This window comes from Cololabis saira, chromosome 17 (assembly GCF_033807715.1).
Source record: "Cololabis saira isolate AMF1-May2022 chromosome 17, fColSai1.1, whole genome shotgun sequence".
Taxonomy (NCBI): domain Eukaryota; kingdom Metazoa; phylum Chordata; class Actinopteri; order Beloniformes; family Belonidae; genus Cololabis; species Cololabis saira.
In genome coordinates, this window is record NC_084603.1 from 7,757,607 (window position 1) to 7,782,737 (window position 25,131).

The 25,131-nt window shown below is 43.1% G+C and overlaps 2 protein-coding genes across 3 annotated transcripts in view; one reads left to right on the forward strand and one right to left on the reverse strand.

Moving 5' to 3' along the window:
- Positions 1–5,327: 5,327 nt before the first annotated feature.
- Positions 5,328–8,154, forward strand: pla2g12b (phospholipase A2, group XIIB). The gene is made up of 4 exons (XM_061745457.1): positions 5,328–5,967; positions 6,435–6,511; positions 6,602–6,767; positions 6,909–8,154. Exons 1-4 carry the CDS (start codon positions 5,487–5,489, stop codon positions 7,025–7,027), a joined length of 843 nt encoding a protein of 280 aa, XP_061601441.1. The 5' UTR covers positions 5,328–5,486; the 3' UTR covers positions 7,028–8,154.
- oit3 (oncoprotein induced transcript 3) overlaps positions 7,168–25,131 on the reverse strand; it is a 48,628-nt gene continuing 30,664 nt past the window's right edge. For both annotated transcript variants that reach the window (XM_061745456.1, XM_061745455.1), the window contains 5 exons: positions 12,921–13,043; positions 11,355–11,515; positions 10,123–10,535; positions 8,547–8,646; positions 7,168–8,383 (listed from right to left, as the gene is read on the reverse strand). In XM_061745456.1, coding sequence (XP_061601440.1) covers positions 8,231–8,383; positions 8,547–8,646; positions 10,123–10,535; positions 11,355–11,515; positions 12,921–13,043 — 950 coding nt within the window. In that variant the 3' untranslated portion in view covers positions 7,168–8,230. The remainder of the gene's footprint in view (positions 8,384–8,546; positions 8,647–10,122; positions 10,536–11,354; positions 11,516–12,920; positions 13,044–25,131) is intronic.

A 25,131-nucleotide genomic window follows, 5' to 3' on the forward strand; every position in this document is an offset into this window, starting at 1 on the left:
ACCAACATCGGCTCTCTTTCACTTTAAAACAGGATGTCTTGGGTCAGGGATCCTCAAACAAAGGGTGTACAGATTCATCAGCAAGCAACCCAAAGAATCGTTTAGGTGCTTCAAAGTCAGCTAGGTTGTGCAAGATTATTGCAATTCAATACATTTATAGTAAATAATCATAAGCTTATATCACTTATTACCTCATCTTTTTATATCGCCTTACACTTCAGCACATGCAGCGCAAGAAAAGGTAAGGTTTGAATGACCAGGTTTTCAGCAATTATAACGTGACATCATCTTCAGCTCCATCATCTTCAGCCCCATCATGAGAATTAAATCACATAAAGCTTCCGAGCTACTGAGGCATCAACACTTTTGATGTTTTTCATTCATTACTGAGTTCAAAACATTAACGTGGAGGTTATTGCTCAGGATCTCTGTAGTCTGGGGCCCCGGGGATATTTTGGTTCAGATTCTCGCAAATTCGCCAAATTTGGCACAGATGTTGTCCATACCATACTTAATCATTTTAAGATGGGTGCCAAGATTGGCGCCCCATGGTGCTGCCATATTGCGCAATCCAATATGGCTGCCACCCCCCAAAAAACGGAAAGGCCTAGAATCATAAATGATACCACTTTTTATGTGTTTTCTGGATCGTAGAATCTGATTCTGGTGTTATTTCAATGATTTGAGGTCAAGATTACCGCTCAAGGTCAATTTTACTCATCAAAGTTGGTATATAAAGGCAATATAGGGGTAAAATCCAGTATTTCTGGTGTGCCATGCTAGATGCTACGCCCAAAACATTTTTTTTTTTTCATTATAAGCTATACTTGTATGTATGTATCAATGTTTCACAACTCAAAACAGTAGATTGTTTATTATAAACAATAAATGAATAACAAACAATTTTCAATTAAAATTTATATGTGCCAACAGAAAAAGACAAACAAAATGTGTTTAGGGACACAGCCTTTTTTTTTCTTCTTTTTTTCCCACAAGTCCACAAGTACAACTTCAACTTTAACTAAACAACTGACAGTAGGGGACAATGTAATCAAAATAGTTATTCCGTAAAACTTCAAAATGTCATTAACATTCTTTATTGTGTCTCCATTCCTTGCAAAGCGGGGAGTTAATGGCTGTCATCTTCGTTATTAAGGCACCCACCTTCGCATTTGCAGAGGATTGTGCATCGATACGATTGCATTTGCACCTTCCCATGCATCCCTTGAGGCAGCCACAGCGTACAAGAAGGTCACATGCTGCTGATGCATCATTAAGAGTGGTCCACAGTGGTTGCCATGTGCCAGTGCCATCTTTGTGCCAGCCCCACTCACTGAAGTCAGGAATTTCCTGCTGGACCGAGGTTGCCTGATTCCAGTAGAAACTTGCCTGCAGTAGCGCTCACTTGACATGCTGGAACAATGCAGCTTGGGTAGGTGGGAGGTTTTCCAGTGATGTACTTCCAGTGGTGAAGAGGCGATGTCTGGCCTCATTGACACCAGCTACACCACACCCCTTGCTGTACATGAGGACGACGAAACGCTCAATGTTCTGCATATGCACAGACTCAAGACTGAAGAGGTCAGGGGTGTGTGTGAGAGCAACTAGTGTGTTGGTGAGGTCTGGTATGCTTCTCCAGGCTGCCCAAGCTGTCTTCTTGCCACATCCAAGAAACTGGGAAGTTGTGTCACATCCTGTTAAGCTGTGGAAGAGGGGTAGTGCCAAGGACTTTGATGGACCGAGATCAGAGTAGATGGTATGGACTGGTATGTTACGATATTTTCGACCACTACCAAAACCCACCCAGAGCTCTGTTAGGCCAAGGGTCTCGAAAAACCGGATTGCCAAAATGACAACATCGCTGTCTACGGTGCGAACATAGGCTGTTGTATGACCCTGCTCTGCTGCATGTGCCAGATGCAGGAGGATCCTGGTGTCTGCCTCAGAATGGTAGCACTTCTGAAGTTTTGTGACATCACAAGGCATGTTGGAGAGCACAGTCTCAAAGCGGGTAGTCAGAAGGAGCTTTCCACGCATGTCATTCTTTGAGATCTGTGTGCTGATGAATGAGAAGAGCTCCTTTTTGTTGTCCTCGTTTTTTAGGAAGCCACTGTTCCATTCATGCTTAGGGATTGGAGTGCTAGCATCACCTACTTTTGTCCGTGAACCATTCCCACGTCGTTTCTGTGTCAGATATTTTAGGTTATTTTCCTCTGGGTAGTTGTCCCATACAGCATCAATGCGTTGGGTACTAGTTGTCATTTGGGCCTCCAGGAATGGCATAATGTTGAGCAAGACATACTCGCTGAATGTCTTTGCTGTTGTGGGGCGCACCATGTGGATGACTGCTGCCATATCCAACACCACAACGGTAGCTTGTTCGGCAGAAGCTGCACGACCTGTGCTAGCATTGAGGCATTGAAGAATGTCGGATTTTGTCCCAGATCGCAGAGACCCTCTGTCCGCCAGGCTCGGTGGCTCTCTCTGATTTTCAAACTGAAAGAAGTCTGTCATGTCAGCATTGGGACGTGACTGGAGTGAAAGGAACAGTTGTGTGATTAAAACCATGTTCTGCTTCTGTGTGCCACTGTCCTTGGAACCTTTCTTCTTGGGGCCACTACGGTTGACGAATGTTAGCATGTTTTTCCGTTTGATGGTATCAGATACTGGTACTGAAGCCATTTCCAATCTTTCTTTGACATATGCTGCGTGAAGGGTCTGGCCGGCTTCATGGATTAGAGATAAAGAAGCAACAACTGCAGGCTCCATGACATGCTGTGTATCGAGTGCAATAAGCTCCTGGCTTGTAGCAAGGAAGGGGTTGCCTAGCTGCTGTACCACATCGAAGAACGAGAGTACATCCTTGCGAAACTTTACTTGCAAGTTATGTCCTTCCTCATGATGAGCAGTGGATGACGTTGGTGGGTCATTGATGGCCTCAAACTCCTCAACTATCCGTGTGCAATCAGGTCCAGCCAGCATAAACAGTGTAAGGGCTTCAGGGTTCTCATAGAGTCCAACGGCTCCGCCATGCACCTGGAGGCTTTTGTTGGACTGCTCATGCGCTTGGTCCTAGGCCATGAGGCTGAACTTTCTAGCTGATTTCTGAACAACAAAGTTACCCTTCATGAATTCAGCATGTACTTGAGGGTGTCTCTGACAAGTTTGAAAATAGGTTAAATGGCAAATATTATTTAAATAATGATAAGATTTTTTTAATGACCCCAAAATGACCTTTATGTTAACTTGAGGGGTAAACTTGACCTAATATCATTGAGATGACATAATCTGATTGTTTTGACTTTTAAGTATAGCTTATAATGAGAAGAAAAAAAAAACTTTTGGGGGTAGAAGCTGGCATGGCGACCCAAAAATACTGGATTTTACCCCGATATTACCTTTATATACTAACTTTGATGAGTAACCTTGACCTTGAGGGGTAATCTTGACCTCAAATCATTGAAATAACACCAGAATCAGATTCTACGATCCAGAAAACCCATAAAAAGTGGTATAATTTATGATTCTAGGCCTTTCCGTTTTTTGGGGGTGGCAGCCATATTGGATTGCGAAATATGGCAGCACCATGGGGCGCCAATCTTGGCACCCATCTTAAAATGATTAAGTATGGTATGGACAACATCTGTGCCAAATTTGGCGAATTTGCGAGAATCTGAACCAAACGGTCCTTATTTTGCCCCGGGGCCCCCGACTACTGTGGATCTATGAGTGTAAGGTCCAGAGCTGGGTAGTAACGAGTTACATTTACTCCGTTACATTTACTTGAGTACATTTTGGGAAATTTTGTACTTTTAGGAGTAGTTTTGAATCACTATACTTTTTACTTTTACTTGAGTAGATTTGTGAAGAAGAAACTGTTACTCTTACTCGGCTACATTAGGCTACGTTGAGCTCGTTACTTTTCTTTTATCCCTTTTATCCACGTACGCGTCAATCTCATGACATCACTGGGTGATTCTTTGGGAAAAATGTTTGTTTTTGCATCTTTTGTCACATATACACAGACTCAAACACACACAGAGTTTCTATGAGTTCATGGGCTTGTTCTAGTTCTGCCTGGTTAAAAAAGAAAAGTACAAAGGCTTGAAATTTTGTGCTACTTGTGCTTAATTTATTTTTTTATTCTGTTATTATTTTATTTATTTTATAATTTATTAAAATACTTGAATTTACTTTAAGATTATTTTAATTTAAGCTATTTTTTATTAATTTTAATTAATTTTATTGATTTAATTTGCCTGAAGATGATTATTTTGTACTTTTGTCTGTTTGAATGGTTGTGTTAAAAAAATAAACCAAACGTTACTCAACAGTTACTCAGTACTTGAGTAGTTTTTTCACCAAGTACTTTTTTACTTTTACTCAAGTAATTATTTGGATGACTACTTTTTACTTCTACTTGAGTCATATTATTCTGAAGTAACAGTACTTTTACTTGAGTACAATTTTTGGCTCCTCTACCCAGCTCTGGTAAGGTCACACATGAGTGGGTGGGGTCACCAGTGTGCATTAAATCTGACTCAGCTGTCTGACAATTAAGAATTTGAGAGTGAATCTCACATTTCATGTATTGTTTTATTCTTAGAGGAAGCTGTTACCAATGTTTACTGAACAGAGAGGATGATTTTCAGCAAGATAAGTTGAGACTCGTAACTTACAGTGGTGTGTTTTCTGGCAGAGTCATTGAAAAGGCACTTCTTTTTACGGAGCTGGAGTAAAACTACTCTGCAAACACAAGAGGGCAGCAGAGGCGTGGGGAAAGTACACTACAGAGTAAATACAAAGGTCTGGTCTGCACTCCAGCTGGATTCCAGTGTTCTTGATTTATTGAGTCAGCTTTAGTCCCTCACTGTTGTATTCCTTTATCCACTTTACTCTTCTACCCAATTAAAAGAGACAAGCCCAGGAGTGCTAATGCTGCTCCCCTCCTGCCTCCTCCAATGAAAAAGATAACATGAAGCTTGTCTCTGCTCTTATTTAGCACTGAGCTGTTCGTCTGTGACCTTCATCAAAGGCGGCAGAGACAGTTTCAAGTTTGTAATGTCTTGGAGTAAGAAAAAAAAAGAGGTCATAGCGGTGGCAGTGGTGGCAGAGGGGCCATTAAACGGATTATGACAAAGGGTTTTTTTTCCCTCTTGGCTCAATTTCTGTGAGACTCGAGTCATAACAATCCAATTATAACCACAGAAAGCAGTCATTTGATGTGTTCAAGAATCACAGGGAGTGAGAGGATTAGCAGGATAATAGAGACGCTTCTATGGGTTGATATGTTGTGACCTTTACCCCCGCTATGACTGAGTGCCTTGCTGTATGGCAGAATCTAATCAGAGATCAAAGTCCGCGCTCTGACCAACAGTTAGAGCAGAGTATGTTTTTGGTTTTACCCCTCACTGTCTATACTCTTCCCTCCTTGTTGACTCCTGATTGTGTGGAGAGGGACATCTGCTTGGATTCAGTTGAACATCATGTTGCTCCGGACTGGGGCCCTGCTCTTCCTCTTCACCTCCCTGGGTAGCTGCGCCACTTTAGTCTACTTCCAGGCTGAGGCAGCAAAGGTGGAGGCTCCTGCTGTGGAGCCAGGTGCTGATGGCGATGGAATATTCACCGTGAACAAGCAGGGAGGTGAAAAGCCTGAAACGGAGACCTTTGTGGCCCATGATGCAACAGAGACGGACATTGGAAAGCCTGCTGGAGACGCTCCTGCAGTGGATCCTCTCAGTGTGGAAGCTGTGAATGTGGAACACGTTTCCTCTCGGGGGGAGACCAACGAGATCAGACCCATCCAGACAAACAATTCCCCAAACAAACCCCCGCCACAAGAAGATGCCAGCATCTGGAGCATGGACTCACTCAGAAACGGTGTTCAGACCGTGCACGGATACTTTGACTCCCTGGTGGAGCTGGCTGGAGGGCACAACGGAGTGTGCCAGTACCGCTGCCGACACGGTGAGAAGGAATCCTTCCAACGTTCACTTTATATTCATTTTATAGCGTCATGGACGGTCGACTGCCGGTCTACAAAAAGTGTTTTTATTGGCGTAAAAATGTGTAAAAGGCCAACATTTTAGATTCTTCTGCTACAACATATAGGTTTTCTTCGTTCAGTTTAAAGTGTGATAAAAGCTTTCAGTTTACAGGAAATTACTTTGTGATCCAAGATAACATGTTTTGGCTTTGGGCTGCTGCTGCAGAGACTTTAATGCATTTGTTTATCACTCTGGGGGATAGATGTCCCTTATGTTGTGCAATCGGCACAGATGTTCACAAACAGAAGTTACATCTTATCTGTGAAACTGAACACAAGTGACAGCAGAGATATACGCCGGGGCCTTCATTGGGAGCACATGATGGCATTGATGTAGTCTCTGAACTTTAGTTCAAGAATTAAACTGAATTTCTTTCATTTCAAATAGGAGGACGTCCACAGCCTCGTCCTGGATACCAGCTCCCAGAACCCGACGGCTGCAGCTCCGCTCTGGTGGGATTTCAAGTATGGGTGCTTCTTTTTGTGCATGCAATCACAAGTGTGGCGGGTCTGTCAATAACTGGACTGATTAAATATAATTCCTTCTTTTGGCAGCTTGATGTGGGAATCCCCGCCATGACGAAGTGCTGCAACCAGCTTGACGCCTGCTATGACATTTGTGGCAGGAACAAGTACGACTGTGATGCCAAGTTTCGCGTGTGTCTGCACGCCATCTGCTCCGACCTCAGGAGGAGCCTCGGCTTTGTGTCCAAGGTGCGAGGTGAGACGTTCACTAGCTTCCTTTCCATTTTCAGCATTTTTTTTTTTTTTAAATTGACCTCCAGGAATATATTGCACGCCTGAAAGTTGTTAAAAAGTCTTCCTCTCTCCCTTTTCTGTTTCTCCATCTCTCTGCCCTCAGCTTGTGAAACCATGGCAGACGGTCTGTACAGCACGGTGTGGACTCTGGGTTGTAGGTCTTACATGAACAGCCAGAGGGCGGCCTGCGTCTGCCCGGGCGAGGAGAGGGACGAGCTGTGACACAGACCTCTACGGACTAGTAACACAGTCACGGACTCTGCATTTACAGGCCCTTTGTCTCACTCGAGCTGCACAAGAGCCCACTTGTGACTCGTGGAGACCGGAAATTAAAAAAAAAAAGAAATGAGGGATTCCAGTGGACTGTTTTGTAGGATTTATTAATATGCAGTGGTGACAGATATTACACGTCTGGATATGACTTTCAGCAGCCTAATGAATTGCTCATGCATATCTAACCATCTTTACTCCTCTTTATAGGCCAAATTTAGGCCTCCATGACTCCATTAGCATAAATTACTTGATGACTCCAAACAAACCAGCTGATAGGAAGATGGTGATTATTATGCAGTCTTATTAATTGTCTCTTGATTGAAAGGAAGAAAGTAATTGTCAGAGTAAGGGCTCATTGCATGCTAATGTCTAAAGCTTGCATGCTCAAAGGCCAACTCAGTGTTACGTAACTGCGTTGCTCATTAACACTACTTTGTTAATGTTTGATGTAAGTTTTATGGTAGTTATGTGTTACTTTTTAGGAATAAGTGTGAGAGTAATTGCAGTTTAACTGACATGATTACCTCTAGATTAATCCTCAGGGTGATGAAGCATGTGCTAAAGTTACTGGCGCATCTTACTAATATCCCCTTCCTGCCACACTGTGATGCGTGACATGCTCCCCAGCCATCGATTACGCTCAGCAAACGAGTCAGAATGCATCTGCGGATGTCCCGCTTGGATTTTCCAAGTCAGCGATGGTGTAAAATATAAATCAGTCTTATGAATCCTCTAAGTCTCTAAGCTGTAATCAAATCTGAGAAATGCCCCAAAGTGTGACCTAGAAAAACATCCGTCATGCTGTAGCAGCTTGAAGTGAACCGAGGCTCCTCTGAATGGCTTCTAATAGAAATGTCAGTCACTTTTAATGTCAGTGAGTTTTGCTGCCAACGTGGTAAAGATACACAGGCTTAAATGTGTTAAATCATCACCAGCAATATGAACGACAAGGGGACTATGAAAAAAAGGACTGAGTGTGTAGAAGTCTACTTGTGTGTATGTGGGATAAAAAGGGACAGTGCAATGGGCTGCTGTGTATGTATGCCAATGTTACAAAGAAAATAAACGATAAAACTGGTCAGGTTGTCAATACTTTGTTTGTTATTCCTGGTTATGCTTGTTTGTGTCGATAAAACAATTTTTGCATGATGACTAAGGCAGGATGTAGATGGGGCCTGTGCTCAGCGTGCGCTGCTCCTGAGTTTCATCCATCCGGACCTCCCGTCGAACTCGTCCCCGGCAGCGCTCGGTGCAGCGGGCGTCTCCCGCCCCGCACACCAGCACTCGACAGTGCAGGTACACTTCCTGTAAACACGAGAGGCAAGCACGTTTTCACAAAATGCCGTCAAAGTATAAAGAGAAGTGCAGATTCGTGCAGTCTGGCTCTATAGTATAGTACAACGCAGACGAAAGCGCACACATTTTCATAAACGAGCCAGCTGGCACCCAGCATGCTTCTTTCACTTACTTGATTGTCCTTGCCAATGAACTTGAAGACTGGGACCTGGAAGTGCTTAGAAAGCTGATCTTTTGATGAATACTGTGTCACCGTTTCATCAGAGATGCAACTGCAGGAGAGGCCAAAAAAGACACAGTTTGCATTTGAAGTCTTAACATGATACGCACTGATCAAAGCATGACTCTGACAAGTGAAAGAATTAGCCCTAGGGTCCCAAAACCCCACCGTGTCTGCGATGAAAACTCATTCAAATTAAATATGCAGTTGACCCATTGGTTTCAATAGTGAAAAATGGTTCAATGTGGATCTGAATGGATTTTTAGCCACAAACCATCAATAATAAGATGGTTTGGATTTTTCCACCCGGAGTAATCATGTCTCCCCTTCACATCTAGTCCGAGGTCAGTTCTTTAAAGCAGAGAGGAGATCAGTGCTGAGGGGATAGTGAACAACGTCCGGGTTGTGCTGAAGTTGCTGCGCATGGACAGCAAACGCAGTGTGATGTGAAGGTGGGTGGATGAAAGTACTGTGTGTCTGGGTCTCTGATGTCACAGTGTCAAATCAGCAAATGTGAAGCCTTCACTGGCCGAGAACCTTTCCGACCTCGGCCACACTCAAGGGTTGGTCGTGGCTTCAGACGTCCAAATGTAAAGTCGCCACATACAGTATCAAGCACCAAACAACTGAGGAGCTGAGGAACATGACACGCGGTAAATTGTTTGGTTTTTTTATTTTGTATTCCCCACATTTGTTTTCTGTATCAACATTTGTTGTTTTTTTTGCCTCTTTAATTTGATCTCATCTGTCATTGGTTGAAATGAAGGCTACCTGTTTTTTGGGTTTTTTGTTTTTTTCTTCTTTATGAATTGCATATTTTTCTTCAGCCAAAAAGGATGAAATCCTATTCAATATATCTATCATATATATAAATATATATCAATTTAATATACTATCATAAATAATCTTTTTTGAGAACATTAACTTCTCTTGCTAGACCCAGCTGATAATTAACAGTGTTTCTTATTAAAGGGGACCTATTATGAAAAACATGTTTTTTCTTGCTTTAACATATATAAAGTGGTCTCCCCTCAGCCTGCCGACTCAGAGAAGGAGGAAAGCAACCAAATTCTGCAGTGTCTGTACAGCCGCCCGGATGAGCCGTCCAGTGTGATGTGGCTTCTATGAGCCGTTCAGATTCTGCTCACTTTTCGTTACGTAACGAAAATGCGATTTGCATCGGTTGGCCACGATGCGTGAAACCACGCCCACAACTAACTCCGCCGGCCGGAGCTTCCGCCATTTTTTCTTGGCGGTTTATCGCATCATTCAGGCAGCCAATCAGCAGTGTCTCATTATCATAGCCTCACCCACTCAGAATCCTGCATAGATAATGAGGTTAGAGAATGGGATGCTAAAGACATGGCTCAGAGGCTGAATTTCTAATTTATTTAGGAAAAACAATCAAAAGCTTGTTTGTAAGACATTCAAGGCCTGTTTTAAATATTAGATGCCATAATAGGTCCCCTTTAAAGTACATCATGTAATGAACATGCATTGTGGCAGTAACAGTGTTTAATCCAATCACCCGTCTCTGATGAGGTAGTACTTGACGGCCTGGTCCGCTTTGGGCCCCGGTGTTGCGAAGCAGCTCTCCACCAGAGCGAAGAGGCCCGCCACCCTCTCCTTCGGCTCCACCCCAAAGAAGAGGGAGTCGTGCAGGCGCAGCTGGGGCGGGGTGCGGTAGGGCTCGGAGAACTCTGCGCTCTTGAAGAGCTCCAGGTAGAACCGGAACACTCCCTTGCTGTGGCCCGCCAGCTCCAGGGAGGAGCTGCGCTGGCTGGCCTGGTACCCGTCCGACACGTGGTACTCCCTGGGGAACTCGCAGGTGACGGGCAGGACCAACTTACTGGTCCGGACGATCAGGTCGCTGCTGCTGCCTGGGCTGCTCCGGGGCAGGCCCGTCACCAGGTTGGTGCCCACGATTTTGTCATCGGTCACCTGGGAGGGAACATTCACAACACTTTAGTTTTGTCTTCAGCGGGTTGCAGCCTCCATAACCAGTACTCGAGTTGAGGGGGGATGAGGGGGGATGCCATCCCCCCTGAAATAAAAACAGTCCATATCATCCCCCCTGTAAAACTGCCATCCCCCCTTTCCATCTCTTATGTCATTTCATCAATGAATGTGGTTTTACTGCTATTTCAACATTTAGAGTCATCACCAGAAAAATAACACCAGAAAAATGTGACAATTTTCACCTGTTTCAGGTAAATTTTCACTTGAAATAAGTAGGAAAATCTGCCAGTGGGACAAGATTTATCTATCTATTTTTCTACTTATTTCAAGTGAAAATCTACTTGAAACAGGTGAAAATTGTTGTTTTTTCCAGTGATGAGTCTTGTTTTAAGTGTAATGAGATTTTTTTTTTTTACTAAAATGAGAAATTTTAACTAGAAATAAGACAAAAATTCTTGTTAAGATTTTGAGTTTTTGCAGTGATCCATTTTACTTATCCTGTGAAGGACAGAGTCATATTGATAAGTTCAGAAAACTGTTTTTTATTGTTGTGTTTTGATGTATCTGATGTAAGCCCAGTGGATATTTAAAGCTTACAGAAGGCTGCATTTAACTGCTGCTATGTCATTCCTGCAGTATTTCTGCAGCTGTTTTGGTCAGTGCTATTGTTTGTAATATATTATATTATTTGTAATCACCACAAATTATCTGTCCCCATATGATAAAATCCACCATCCCCCCTGATTTTTTTTTTTACAACTCGAGTACTGTCCACAACCCACACTGAAGTGCACCGTTCACCTCCACCACTGTGCCGCAGGTCTTGAGGCTGAAGCTGAGGTTGATGTGCGTGCCGTTGGAGACACCTCGACAGGAAGAGTTGGCCAGAAACAGCTCCAGTCCTCCAACCAGGTCCTTGGGAACCGATACTGTAATAGAGCTGGAATCACACTGGACTGGCACTGAAAGTACAGAAAGTAGAGGGATGACTCTTCTTATGCTTCTTTTTTAACAACAACAACAAGGAGCTCCTTGCACTTACTGACAGAAAGCATATACGTATACACAGAGGTGTCAAGTAACGAAGTACAAATACTTCATTACCTTACTTAAGTAGAAATGTTGGTTGGTTTTTACTTTTACTCCTTACATTTTCACACAATTATCTGTACTTTTTACTCCTTACATTTTAAAAACAGCCTCGTTACTCTATTTCATTTCGGCCTTTAATAAAAACTATCCAGTTAAATTGCTCCATCCGGATAGAGTGAATTTGGTTGTGGTTGTCTCAGATGTTCTTGTCCAGTTTTGTTCTTACATCCGTTCCCTCAGATTCCTGCAACTAAACTTGGATGTACATTCCAATAAAGGTTAGGATAAATGATAACATGCCTCTGAACTTTGACTTTTTGCACCATTACAATACTTTTAGGCATCTAGTCATCATATCTCCTGCTCTCTGAAACACATGTTAATGCTCAATAGCACACATATATGCTTCTTTAATATATTTGCATTATACTAAGATGCATTTATCTTCAATGGCTTTTGTCCTTAATGCCTTTTTCCCCCTTACATTACTTTTACTTTTATACTTTAAGTAGTTTTGAAACCAGTACTTTTATACTTTTACTTGAATTAAAAACTTGAGTTGATACTTAAACTTCTACAGGAGTATTTTTAAACTCTAGTATCTATAATTCTACCTGAGTAATGAATGTGAATACTTTGACACCTCTGCGTATACAGTACATACATATCAGATGAATCATGTCAAACATCGGTAATACAAAAGAAAACCCCAAATTCCCAAACACCAGCTTCACAGGTGATGCTTTGCTGCTTTTCTCTCTTTGATATGAATCAAATTCAAGGAAAGCTGGAAGCATTAATCAGGTCATCAATTATCCATCCTTAAGACCTTGAGTTATTCCCCAACCAAATATTCCTTGGTTTGGTTTCAGTGCGAATATAGCTTTCTCAATTTTATGTGACAGCAAACTTAAATTCAGCTCTATAAATTAGACATACAAGATACTTTCTATTATTTATTTTTTTTCATTCTTGGAAATAGTCTTTACAGTTAGAGGTGAATTAGAAAATAAAACCATCTCAATACTAATAATCACCATCCCCGTTGGGCCAGTCTGTAAGTGAGGCTGCAGTACATTTTCTCACTCAATAGCTCTTGTTAAAAAAGGCCAGCCCTTGAAGATCCTCCCTGACAATAAGTGAGAGGATTGATTTAGATTTGAAGGCCTAATGAAAACCTTGTTTGTTGCATCTCAGGTGGAACATCTGTGGATGTGAATGTGTTTCTCTCTTCCAAATCTGCCCCCTCTACCGTCTTCCCTCACACATACAGACCCTGGCATGTGCGTCCGTCCTCTGCCAGCTCCAGTCCTCTGGGACAGCGGCACTGATAGGAGTCCGGCATCTGGGAGCAGCCGTGGCTGCAGCCTCCATCGTTGACGTGACAACCTGCGATCTCTGCCAGAGACGGCACAGGGAAAAGCAGACAATCAAGACTACAGAGAGGGTCCTTAGTTCAATCAATTTTCATTCTGCAAAAAAGAGCCATAAGGGTAATTAGTAGAAAACGATATAGAGATCCAACAAATCCATTATTCCTTCAGTTAAATTTGTTGAAATTTCATGAACTAGTAGACCATAGTATTCTGCAAATTATGTTTAAAGCTCATAAAAAAAACTTTACCAATCAACATTCAGAAAAGATTTGAAAAAAGAGAAAGCAAGTATAACTTAAAAGGAACAGAGATTTTTATAAAACCAAGATGCAGGACAAAATTGATGGAATGTTGTGTTTCTGTGAAAGGAATCAATTTATGGAACAATTTGAACAAAGAAAACAAAGAATCCAAATCAAACATTACATTCAAAAGAACAATTAAAGCCTGTATGTTAAGGAAATATAACGAAAAATGTTGAGTTTGATTGACATACCCGTAGGCGGTGGTAATTTTATTTAATGTTATTTTAATTTTATTTTAGTTGTTTTTATTCACTTAGTTGTTTTTTTTTTTTTTTTTTTTTTTTTTAATTTTTTATTTTTTTTTATTATTATTAATTTATGTTATTTGTGAAAGGGGCAGATCAGATAAGATTCTTCTTCTTTCTGCTCCCTTTTCATTCACAAGTTAGGAACATTTTTATTTGTGTTTGTATTAATTAGGGCCCGAGCACCTTCAGTGCGAAGGCCCTATTGTATTTGCAGGAATTTTTATTATTAGGGCCCGAGCACTTGCAGTGCGAAGGCCCTATTGTATTTGCAGGAATTTTTATTATTATTATTATTATTATTTTTTTTTTTCTTCTGACAAAGTGATGGCCTTTTTGCCCCCCTTAACATGCCCAAAAAGTCACCAAATTTTGCACCCAAGTCAGGCCTGGCGAAAAATTTGATATTTAATGGTTTGCATTAATGGGCGTGGTAAAATGGCTCAACAGCGCCCCCCGGAAAACTTTGTGCCTCAAGCCCCACAATACGGTTTGACGTACATGCACGAAAATCGGTACACACCTGTATCATGTCGCAACTTAAAGAAAAGTCTCTTGGAGCCATGGCCGAAACCGAACAGGAAGTCAGCCATTTTGAATTAATTGTGTAATTTTGGCGCAATTTATGCCATTCCTTCGGCAGTTAATTCAGCCCGAACCGTAACGTGCACCCAGGTGTGTTATACACCAAAATGTGCGTCTCCATCGTGCGACTACACGCATTACTTTTCTCTTTCAAAAGTGTTACTGTGGCGATGCTAGACGCGAAAAAGCGCACCCCCCCTTCATCTGATTGGTCCATATTTGATAGTTCTCCAAAAGTCACCAAATTTGGCATGCAAGCCAGGCCTGGAGATACATTTGATATTTCATGGTTTGCATTAATGGGCGTGGCCTAACGGCTCAACAGCGCCCCCTAGAATACTTTTCTCTGCCATAACTTTTGAATGGTTTCACATAGAGAGTCGTGGGTGGTGTCATGGGACTCTGTAATGAGTCCTTAAGCTTCGTTGGCCTTAATTAGCCCCGCCCCTTCTTCTGATAGTTTGTCCCTTTTTTCTGCTATAACTTTTGAATGGTTTGACTTAGGAAGTCATGGGTGGTATCATGGGACTCTGTAATGAGTTCTTAAGCTTCGTTGGCCTTAATTAGCCCCGCCCCTTCTTCTGATTTGTTGTCCCGATTTTCTGCTATAACTTTGGAATGGTTTGACATAGAGAGTCCTGGGTGGTGTCATAAGATTCTTTATGGAGTCCTTGACCTTCATTGGCCTGAATTAGCCCCGCCCCTTCTTGTCATTGGTTGTCCCTTTTTTCTGCTATAACATTTTAATTGTTTGACATAGGAACTCGTGGGTGGTGTCATGGGACTCTGTAATGAGTCCTCAAGCTTCGTTGGCCTTAATTAGCCCCGCCCCTTCTTCTGATTGGTTGTCCCTTTTTTCTGCTATAACTTTTGAATGGTTTGACATAGGAAGTCGTGGGTGGTGTCATGGGACTCTGTAATGAGTCCTTAAGCTTCGTTAGCCTTAATTAGCCCCGCCCCTTCTTCTGATTGGTTGTCCCGATTTTCTGCTATAACTTTGGAATGGTTTGACATAGAGAGTCGTGGGTGGTGTCATCAGATTCTTTATGGAGCCCTTGACCTTCATTGGCTTAAATTAGCCCCGCCCCTTCTTCTGATTGGTTGTCCCTTTTTTCTGCTATAACTTTTGAATGGTTTGACATAGGAAGTCGTGGGTGGTGTCATTGGACTCTGTAATGACTCCTTAAGCTTCGTTGGCCTTAATTATCCCCGCCCCTTCTTCTGATTGGTTGTCCCGATTTTCTGCTATAACTTTGGAATGGTTTGACATAGAGAGTCGTGGGTGGTGTCATCAGATTCTGTATGGAGTCCTTGACCTTCATTGGCCTGAATTAGCCCCGCCCCTTCTTCTGATTGGTTGTCCCTTTTTTCTGCTATAACTTTTCAATGGTTTGACATAGGAAGTCGTAGGTGGTGTCATTTCTGATACTTATGGGGGGCGGTGGCCGTGAGTGCGAGGGCCCGTTCATTGCTGCTTGCAGCTTTAATTATTATTATTATTTTCCTGACAAAGTGAAGGCCTTTTTGCCCCCCTTAACATGCCCAAAAAGTCACCAAATTTTGCACCCTAGTCAGGCCTGGTGAAAAATTTGATATTTATTGGTTTGCATTAATGGGCGTGGCAAAATGGCTCAACAGCGCCCCCTTGAAAACTTTGTGCCTCAAGCCCCACGATACGGTTTGACGTACATGCACGAAAATCGGTACACACCTGTATCATGGCGCAACTGAAAGAAAAGTCTCTTGGCGTCATGCCCGAAACCGAACAGGAAGTCGGCCATTTTGAATTAGTCGTGTCATTTTGGCGAAATTTATGCCATTCCTTCGAAAGTTAATTCAGCCCGAACCGTAACGTGCCCCCAAGTGTGTTATACATAAAAATGTGCGTCTCCATCCTGCGACAACACGCATTACTTTTCTCTTTCAAAAGCGTTACCGTGGCGGCGCTAGACGCCAAAAAGCGCGCCCACACTTCATTTGATTGGTTCGACAGAAAAAACTTTGTGCCTCAAGCCCCATAATACGGTTTGACGTACATGAACGAAAATCGGTACACTCCTGTATTATGTCGCAACTAAAAGAAAAGTCTCTTGGCGCCATGGCCGAAACCGAATAGGAAGTCGGCCATTTTGAACATTCTGAATTAATTGCGTAATTTTGGAGCAATATATGCCATTCCTTCGAGGGTTAATTCAGCCCGAACCTTATCGTGAACCCAGATGTGTTATACATCAAAATGTGCGTCTCCATCCTGCGACTACACGCATTACTTTTCTCTTTGAAAAGTGTTACCGTGGCGACGCTAGACACCAACAAGCGCACCCCCCCTTCACCTGATTGGTCCATATTTGATAGTTCCCCAAAAGGCACCAAATTTGGCACGCAAGCCAGGCCTGGAGATAAATTTGATATTTCATGGTTTGCATTAATGGGCGTGGCAAAATGGCTCAACAGCGCCCCCCGGAAAACTTTGTGCCTCAAGCCCCACAATACGGTTTGACGTACATGCACGAGAATCGCTACACACCTGTATCATGGCACAACTTAAAGAAAAGTCTCTTGGAGCCATGGCCGAAACCGAACAGGATGTCGGCCATTTTGAATAAATTGTGTAATTTTGGCGAAATTTATGCCATTCCTTCGGCAGTTAATTCAGCCCGAACCGTAACGTGCACCCAGGTGTGTTATACATCAAAATGTGCGTCTACATCCTGCGACACCACGCATTACTTTTCTCTTTCAAAAGTGTTACCGTGGCGACGCTAGACGCCAAAAGGCGCGCCCCCCCCTTCATGTGATTGGTCCATATTTGATAGTTCTCCAAAAGTCACCAAATTTTGCATGCAAGACAGACTTGGCGATAAATTTGATATTTCTTGGTTTGCATTAATGGGCGTGGCCTAACGGCTCAACAGCCCCCCCTAGAATACTTTTATCTGCCATAACTTTTGAATGGTTTGACATAGGAAGTCGTGGGTGGTGTCATGGGATTCTGTAATGAGTCCTTAAGCTTAGTTGGCCTTAATTAGCCCCGCCCCTTCTTCTGATTGGTTGTCCCGATTTTCTGCTATAACTTTGGAATGGTTTGACATAGAGAGTCCCGCTTCCTGATTCAAACGTCTGCTGGCCCCGCCCCCCGACCAATCAGTGGCGAGTAGGGTGATGGCGGCCCGCCCCCAGACCAATCAGTGGCGAGTAGGGTGATGACGGCCCCGCCCCCCAACCAATCAGTGGCGAGTAGGGTGATGACGGCCCCGCCCCCCGACCAATCAGTGGCGAGTAGGGTGATGACGGCCCCGCCCCCCGACCAATCAGCTCCCTGTAATGTGGTGACTTCAGAAATATTCCCGGCTCAGCCCGGTTACAACCTTGGCAGAATGGTTACAGAAAAAGTAATAATTTAATTAGTAGGGTTTTACTAATATTTATAACTTACAAATATTTAAAAAATTAGGAAAAAAAAGTTCCAGACATTTTATCGCTATGTTGGTCTGTCCTAAGCCAGTAGGTCAAATAAAAGGAATAGCTGAGACTTAGCTCAGCCAGATTATTGCGGTCTTTGCTGCCAGAGGTCGAGAGTTCAAGCCTGGCTTGATATGCCAAAATTTTTGTCAGCAATTTTTGTGTTTTTTTTACATCAAAATGTTCGTCTCTGTCCTGTGACGACGCACATTACTTTTCTCTTTCCCCTTCTTCTGATTGGTTGTCCCGATTTTCTGCCATAACTTTTGAATTTGAGTGGAGTTTGCGCGCGCAGCTCCCGCGGGGGGAGGGGCTGATGTTCAGCGCGGCCGCCATCTTGGTCGAGGCGCCGCATTGACTGCCTGAGAACGTCGGGCGTGGCCGCCATCTTGGATCGGTATCGCTTTAACTCTAGAGCGTTCACTTCTATTGTGGAAGGAGGTGTCTGCATAAGTAAAATAACTATAACTCACTTGATTTTCAACCGATTTTCACGCGGTTTGCTTTGTTACAAACGGCAGACATGTAGCTATGATACAGGATGCTTGATGTACGTTAAATATGCAAGCTTTCATGCTAAAATACGTTCTGCAGGTAGTCACACTTCAGGTATACACACACACACACACATATATATATATATATATATATATATATATATATATATATATATATATATATATATATATATATATATATACACACACACACACACACACAATACAAAATACAGTATAGCATATTAATGAATGTATTAATATATTTGAATAACAGACATAACAAGCTTAAAAACAAAAAACATAACGGATGACAGCATACAATTGTCATAATGGAGAAAAAAAAGAAACATTTGGAAGGAGTGTGTGTGTGAGGAATTGTATATTAGTGTTATAAATTGAAATTATATAATAATGCAATCGCTATGATATAAAATTTTACAATATAATACAGTCAAAAATATATGAAATGAAGCAACATACAATGCAATAATACAATATGCTATATTACTGGGTACGCTAATATGAAATAACAACATGTAATATAATATGGTATAATAGATTAATATAATATCATACATTCTGGACCATGAGATACAGCTGTACTGTATGATCGTCGTTCATTTGAGTGATCTGATTTTTTTTTTCATGGTTTGCATTAATGGGCGTGTCCTCACGGCTCAACAGCGCCCCCTAGAATACTTTTTTCTGCCATAACTTTTGAAAGGTTTGACATAGAGAGTCGTGGGTGGTGTCATGGGACTCGGCATTGAGTCCTTGACCATAATTGGTGACAATAAGCCCAGTCCCTTTTTCTGATTGGTTGTCCCTATTTTCTGCTATAACTTTTGAATGTTTTGACATAGAGAGTCGTGGGTGGTGTCATGGGACTCTGTAATGAGTCCTTGATCTTCTTTGCCCTGAATTAGCCCCGCCCCTTCTTCTGACTGGTCGTCCCTTTTTTCTGCTATAACTTTTGAAGGGTTTGACATAGGAAGTCGTGGGTGGTGTCATTTCTGATATGCTTATGGGGGGCGGTTGACGTGAGTCGCGAGGGCCCGTTCATTGCTGCTTGCAGCTTTAATTATTATTATTATTATTATTATTATTTTCCTGACAAAGTGAAGGCCTTTTTGCCCCCCTTAACATGCCCAAAAAGTCACCAAATTTTGCACCCTAGTCAGGCCTGGCGAAAAATTTGATATTTAAAGGTTTGCATTAATGGGCGTGGCAAAATGGCTCAACAGCGCCCCCTTGAAAACTTTGTGCCTCAAGCCCCACGATACGGTTTGACGTACATGCACGAAAATCGGTACACACCTGTATCATGGGACAACTTAAACAAAAGTCTCTTGGGGTCATGCCCGAAACCGAACAGGATGTCGGCCATTTTGAATTAGTCGTGTCATTTTGGCGAAATTTATGCCATTCCTTCGAAAGTTAATTCAGCCCGAACCGTAACGTGCCCCCAAGTGTGTTATACATCAAAATGTGCGTCTCCATCCTGCGACAACACGCATTACTTTTCTCTTTCAAAAGTGTTACCGTGGCGGCGCTAGACGCCAAAGAACGCGCCCACCCTTCATCTGACTGGTTCAACAGAAAAAACTTTGTGCCTCAAGCCCCATAATACGGTTTGACGTACTTGAACGAAAATCGGTACACACCTTTATCATGTCGCAACTAAAAGAAAAGTTTCTTGGCGCCATGGCCGAAACCGAACAGGAAGTCGGCCATTTTGAACATTCTGAATTAATTGCGTAATTTTGGAGCAATATATGCCATTCTTTCGAGAGTTAATTCAGCCCGAACCGTATCGTGAACCCAGATGTGTTATACATCAAAATGTGCGTCTCCATCCTGCGACTACACGCATTACTTTTCTCTTTCAAAAGTGTTACCGTGGCGACGCTAGACACCAACAAGCGCACCCCCCCTTCATCTGATTGGTCCATATTTGATAGTTCCCCAAAAGGCACCAAATTTGGCATGCAAGCCAGGCCTGGCGATAAATTTGATATTTCATGGTTTGCATTAATGGGCGTGGCAAAATGGTTCAACAGCGCCCCCCGGAAAACTTTGTGCCTCAAGCCCCACAATACGGTTTGACGTACATGCACGAAAATCGGTACACACCTGTATCATGTCGCAACTTAAAGAAAAGTCTCTTGGAGCCATGGCCGAAACCGAACAGGAAGTCAGCCATTTTGAATTAATTGTGTAATTTTGGCGCAATTTATGCCATTCCTTCGGCAGTTAATTCAGCCCGAACCGTAACGTGCACCCAGGTGTGTTATACACCAAAATGTGCGTCTCCATCGTGCGACTACACGCATTACTTTTCTCTTTCAAAAGTGTTACTGTGGCGATGCTAGACGCGAAAAAGCGCACCCCCCCTTCATCTGATTGGTCCATATTTGATAGTTCTCCAAAAGTCACCAAATTTGGCATGCAAGCCAGGCCTGGAGATACATTTGATATTTCATGGTTTGCATTAATGGGCGTGGCCTAACGGCTCAACAGCGCCCCCTAGAATACTTTTCTCTGCCATAACTTTTGAATGGTTTCACATAGAGAGTCGTGGGTGGTGTCATGGGACTCTGTAATGAGTCCTTAAGCTTCGTTGGCCTTAATTAGCCCCGCCCCTTCTTCTGATAGTTTGTCCCTTTTTTCTGCTATAACTTTTGAATGGTTTGACTTAGGAAGTCATGGGTGGTATCATGGGACTCTGTAATGAGTTCTTAAGCTTCGTTGGCCTTAATTAGCCCCGCCCCTTCTTCTGATTTGTTGTCCCGATTTTCTGCTATAACTTTGGAATGGTTTGACATAGAGAGTCCTGGGTGGTGTCATAAGATTCTTTATGGAGTCCTTGACCTTCATTGGCCTGAATTAGCCCCGCCCCTTCTTGTCATTGGTTGTCCCTTTTTTCTGCTATAACATTTTAATTGTTTGACATAGGAACTCGTGGGTGGTGTCATGGGACTCTGTAATGAGTCCTCAAGCTTCGTTGGCCTTAATTAGCCCCGCCCCTTCTTCTGATTGGTTGTCCCTTTTTTCTGCTATAACTTTTGAATGGTTTGACATAGGAAGTCGTGGGTGGTGTCATGGGACTCTGTAATGAGTCCTTAAGCTTCGTTAGCCTTAATTAGCCCCGCCCCTTCTTCTGATTGGTTGTCCCGATTTTCTGCTATAACTTTGGAATGGTTTGACATAGAGAGTCGTGGGTGGTGTCATCAGATTCTTTATGGAGCCCTTGACCTTCATTGGCTTAAATTAGCCCCGCCCCTTCTTCTGATTGGTTGTCCCTTTTTTCTGCTATAACTTTTGAATGGTTTGACATAGGAAGTCGTGGGTGGTGTCATTGGACTCTGTAATGACTCCTTAAGCTTCGTTGGCCTTAATTATCCCCGCCCCTTCTTCTGATTGGTTGTCCCGATTTTCTGCTATAACTTTGGAATGGTTTGACATAGAGAGTCGTGGGTGGTGTCATCAGATTCTGTATGGAGTCCTTGACCTTCATTGGCCTGAATTAGCCCCGCCCCTTCTTCTGATTGGTTGTCCCTTTTTTCTGCTATAACTTTTCAATGGTTTGACATAGGAAGTCGTAGGTGGTGTCATTTCTGATACTTATGGGGGGCGGTGGCCGTGAGTGCGAGGGCCCGTTCATTGCTGCTTGCAGCTTTAATTATTATTATTATTATTTTCCTGACAAAGTGAAGGCCTTTTTGCCCCCCTTAACATGCCCAAAAAGTCACCAAATTTTGCACCCTAGTCAGGCCTGGCGAAAAATTTGATATTTAAAGGTTTGCATTAATGGGCGTGGCAAAATGGCTCAACAGCGCCCCCTTGAAAACTTTGTGCCTCAAGCCCCACGATACGGTTTGACGTACATGCACGAAAATCGGTACACACCTGTATCATGGGACAACTTAAACAAAAGTCTCTTGGGGTCATGCCCGAAACCGAACAGGATGTCGGCCATTTTGAATTAGTCGTGTCATTTTGGCGAAATTTATGCCATTCCTTCGAAAGTTAATTCAGCCCGAACCGTAACGTGCCCCCAAGTGTGTTATACATCAAAATGTGCGTCTCCATCCTGCGACAACACGCATTACTTTTCTCTTTCAAAAGTGTTACCGTGGCGGCGCTAGACGCCAAAGAACGCGCCCACCCTTCATCTGACTGGTTCAACAGAAAAAACTTTGTGCCTCAAGCCCCATAATACGGTTTGACGTACTTGAACGAAAATCGGTACACACCTTTATCATGTCGCAACTAAAAGAAAAGTTTCTTGGCGCCATGGCCGAAACCGAACAGGAAGTCGGCCATTTTGAACATTCTGAATTAATTGCGTAATTTTGGAGCAATATATGCCATTCTTTCGAGAGTTAATTCAGCCCGAACCGTATCGTGAACCCAGATGTGTTATACATCAAAATGTGCGTCTCCATCCTGCGACTACACGCATTACTTTTCTCTTTCAAAAGTGTTACCGTGGCGACGCTAGACACCAACAAGCGCACCCCCCCTTCATCTGATTGGTCCATATTTGATAGTTCCCCAAAAGGCACCAAATTTGGCATGCAAGCCAGGCCTGGCGATAAATTTGATATTTCATGGTTTGCATTAATGGGCGTGGCAAAATGGTTCAACAGCGCCCCCCGGAAAACTTTGTGCCTCAAGCCCCACAATACGGTTTGACGTACATGCACGAAAATCGGTACACACCTGTATCATGTCGCAACTTAAAGAAAAGTCTCTTGGAGCCATGGCCGAAACCGAACAGGAAGTCAGCCATTTTGAATTAATTGTGTAATTTTGGCGCAATTTATGCCATTCCTTCGGCAGTTAATTCAGCCCGAACCGTAACGTGCACCCAGGTGTGTTATACACCAAAATGTGCGTCTCCATCGTGCGACTACACGCATTACTTTTCTCTTTCAAAAGTGTTACTGTGGCGATGCTAGACGCGAAAAAGCGCACCCCCCCTTCATCTGATTGGTCCATATTTGATAGTTCTCCAAAAGTCACCAAATTTGGCATGCAAGCCAGGCCTGGAGATACATTTGATATTTCATGGTTTGCATTAATGGGCGTGGCCTAACGGCTCAACAGCGCCCCCTAGAATACTTTTCTCTGCCATAACTTTTGAATGGTTTCACATAGAGAGTCGTGGGTGGTGTCATGGGACTCTGTAATGAGTCCTTAAGCTTCGTTGGCCTTAATTAGCCCCGCCCCTTCTTCTGATAGTTTGTCCCTTTTTTCTGCTATAACTTTTGAATGGTTTGACTTAGGAAGTCATGGGTGGTATCATGGGACTCTGTAATGAGTTCTTAAGCTTCGTTGGCCTTAATTAGCCCCGCCCCTTCTTCTGATTTGTTGTCCCGATTTTCTGCTATAACTTTGGAATGGTTTGACATAGAGAGTCCTGGGTGGTGTCATAAGATTCTTTATGGAGTCCTTGACCTTCATTGGCCTGAATTAGCCCCGCCCCTTCTTGTCATTGGTTGTCCCTTTTTTCTGCTATAACATTTTAATTGTTTGACATAGGAACTCGTGGGTGGTGTCATGGGACTCTGTAATGAGTCCTCAAGCTTCGTTGGCCTTAATTAGCCCCGCCCCTTCTTCTGATTGGTTGTCCCTTTTTTCTGCTATAACTTTTGAATGGTTTGACATAGGAAGTCGTGGGTGGTGTCATGGGACTCTGTAATGAGTCCTTAAGCTTCGTTAGCCTTAATTAGCCCCGCCCCTTCTTCTGATTGGTTGTCCCGATTTTCTGCTATAACTTTGGAATGGTTTGACATAGAGAGTCGTGGGTGGTGTCATCAGATTCTTTATGGAGCCCTTGACCTTCATTGGCTTAAATTAGCCCCGCCCCTTCTTCTGATTGGTTGTCCCTTTTTTCTGCTATAACTTTTGAATGGTTTGACATAGGAAGTCGTGGGTGGTGTCATTGGACTCTGTAATGACTCCTTAAGCTTCGTTGGCCTTAATTATCCCCGCCCCTTCTTCTGATTGGTTGTCCCGATTTTCTGCTATAACTTTGGAATGGTTTGACATAGAGAGTCGTGGGTGGTGTCATCAGATTCTGTATGGAGTCCTTGACCTTCATTGGCCTGAATTAGCCCCGCCCCTTCTTCTGATTGGTTGTCCCTTTTTTCTGCTATAACTTTTCAATGGTTTGACATAGGAAGTCGTAGGTGGTGTCATTTCTGATACTTATGGGGGGCGGTGGCCGTGAGTGCGAGGGCCCGTTCATTGCTGCTTGCAGCTTTAATTATTATTATTATTTTCCTGACAAAGTGAAGGCCTTTTTGCCCCCCTTAACATGCCCAAAAAGTCACCAAATTTTGCACCCTAGTCAGGCCTGGTGAAAAATTTGATATTTATTGGTTTGCATTAATGGGCGTGGCAAAATGGCTCAACAGCGCCCCCTTGAAAACTTTGTGCCTCAAGCCCCACGATACGGTTTGACGTACATGCACGAAAATCGGTACACACCTGTATCATGGCGCAACTGAAAGAAAAGTCTCTTGGCGTCATGCCCGAAACCGAACAGGAAGTCGGCCATTTTGAATTAGTCGTGTCATTTTGGCGAAATTTATGCCATTCCTTCGAAAGTTAATTCAGCCCGAACCGTAACGTGCCCCCAAGTGTGTTATACATAAAAATGTGCGTCTCCATCCTGCGACAACACGCATTACTTTTCTCTTTCAAAAGCGTTACCGTGGCGGCGCTAGACGCCAAAAAGCGCGCCCACACTTCATTTGATTGGTTCGACAGAAAAAACTTTGTGCCTCAAGCCCCATAATACGGTTTGACGTACATGAACGAAAATCGGTACACTCCTGTATTATGTCGCAACTAAAAGAAAAGTCTCTTGGCGCCATGGCCGAAACCGAATAGGAAGTCGGCCATTTTGAACATTCTGAATTAATTGCGTAATTTTGGAGCAATATATGCCATTCCTTCGAGGGTTAATTCAGCCCGAACCTTATCGTGAACCCAGATGTGTT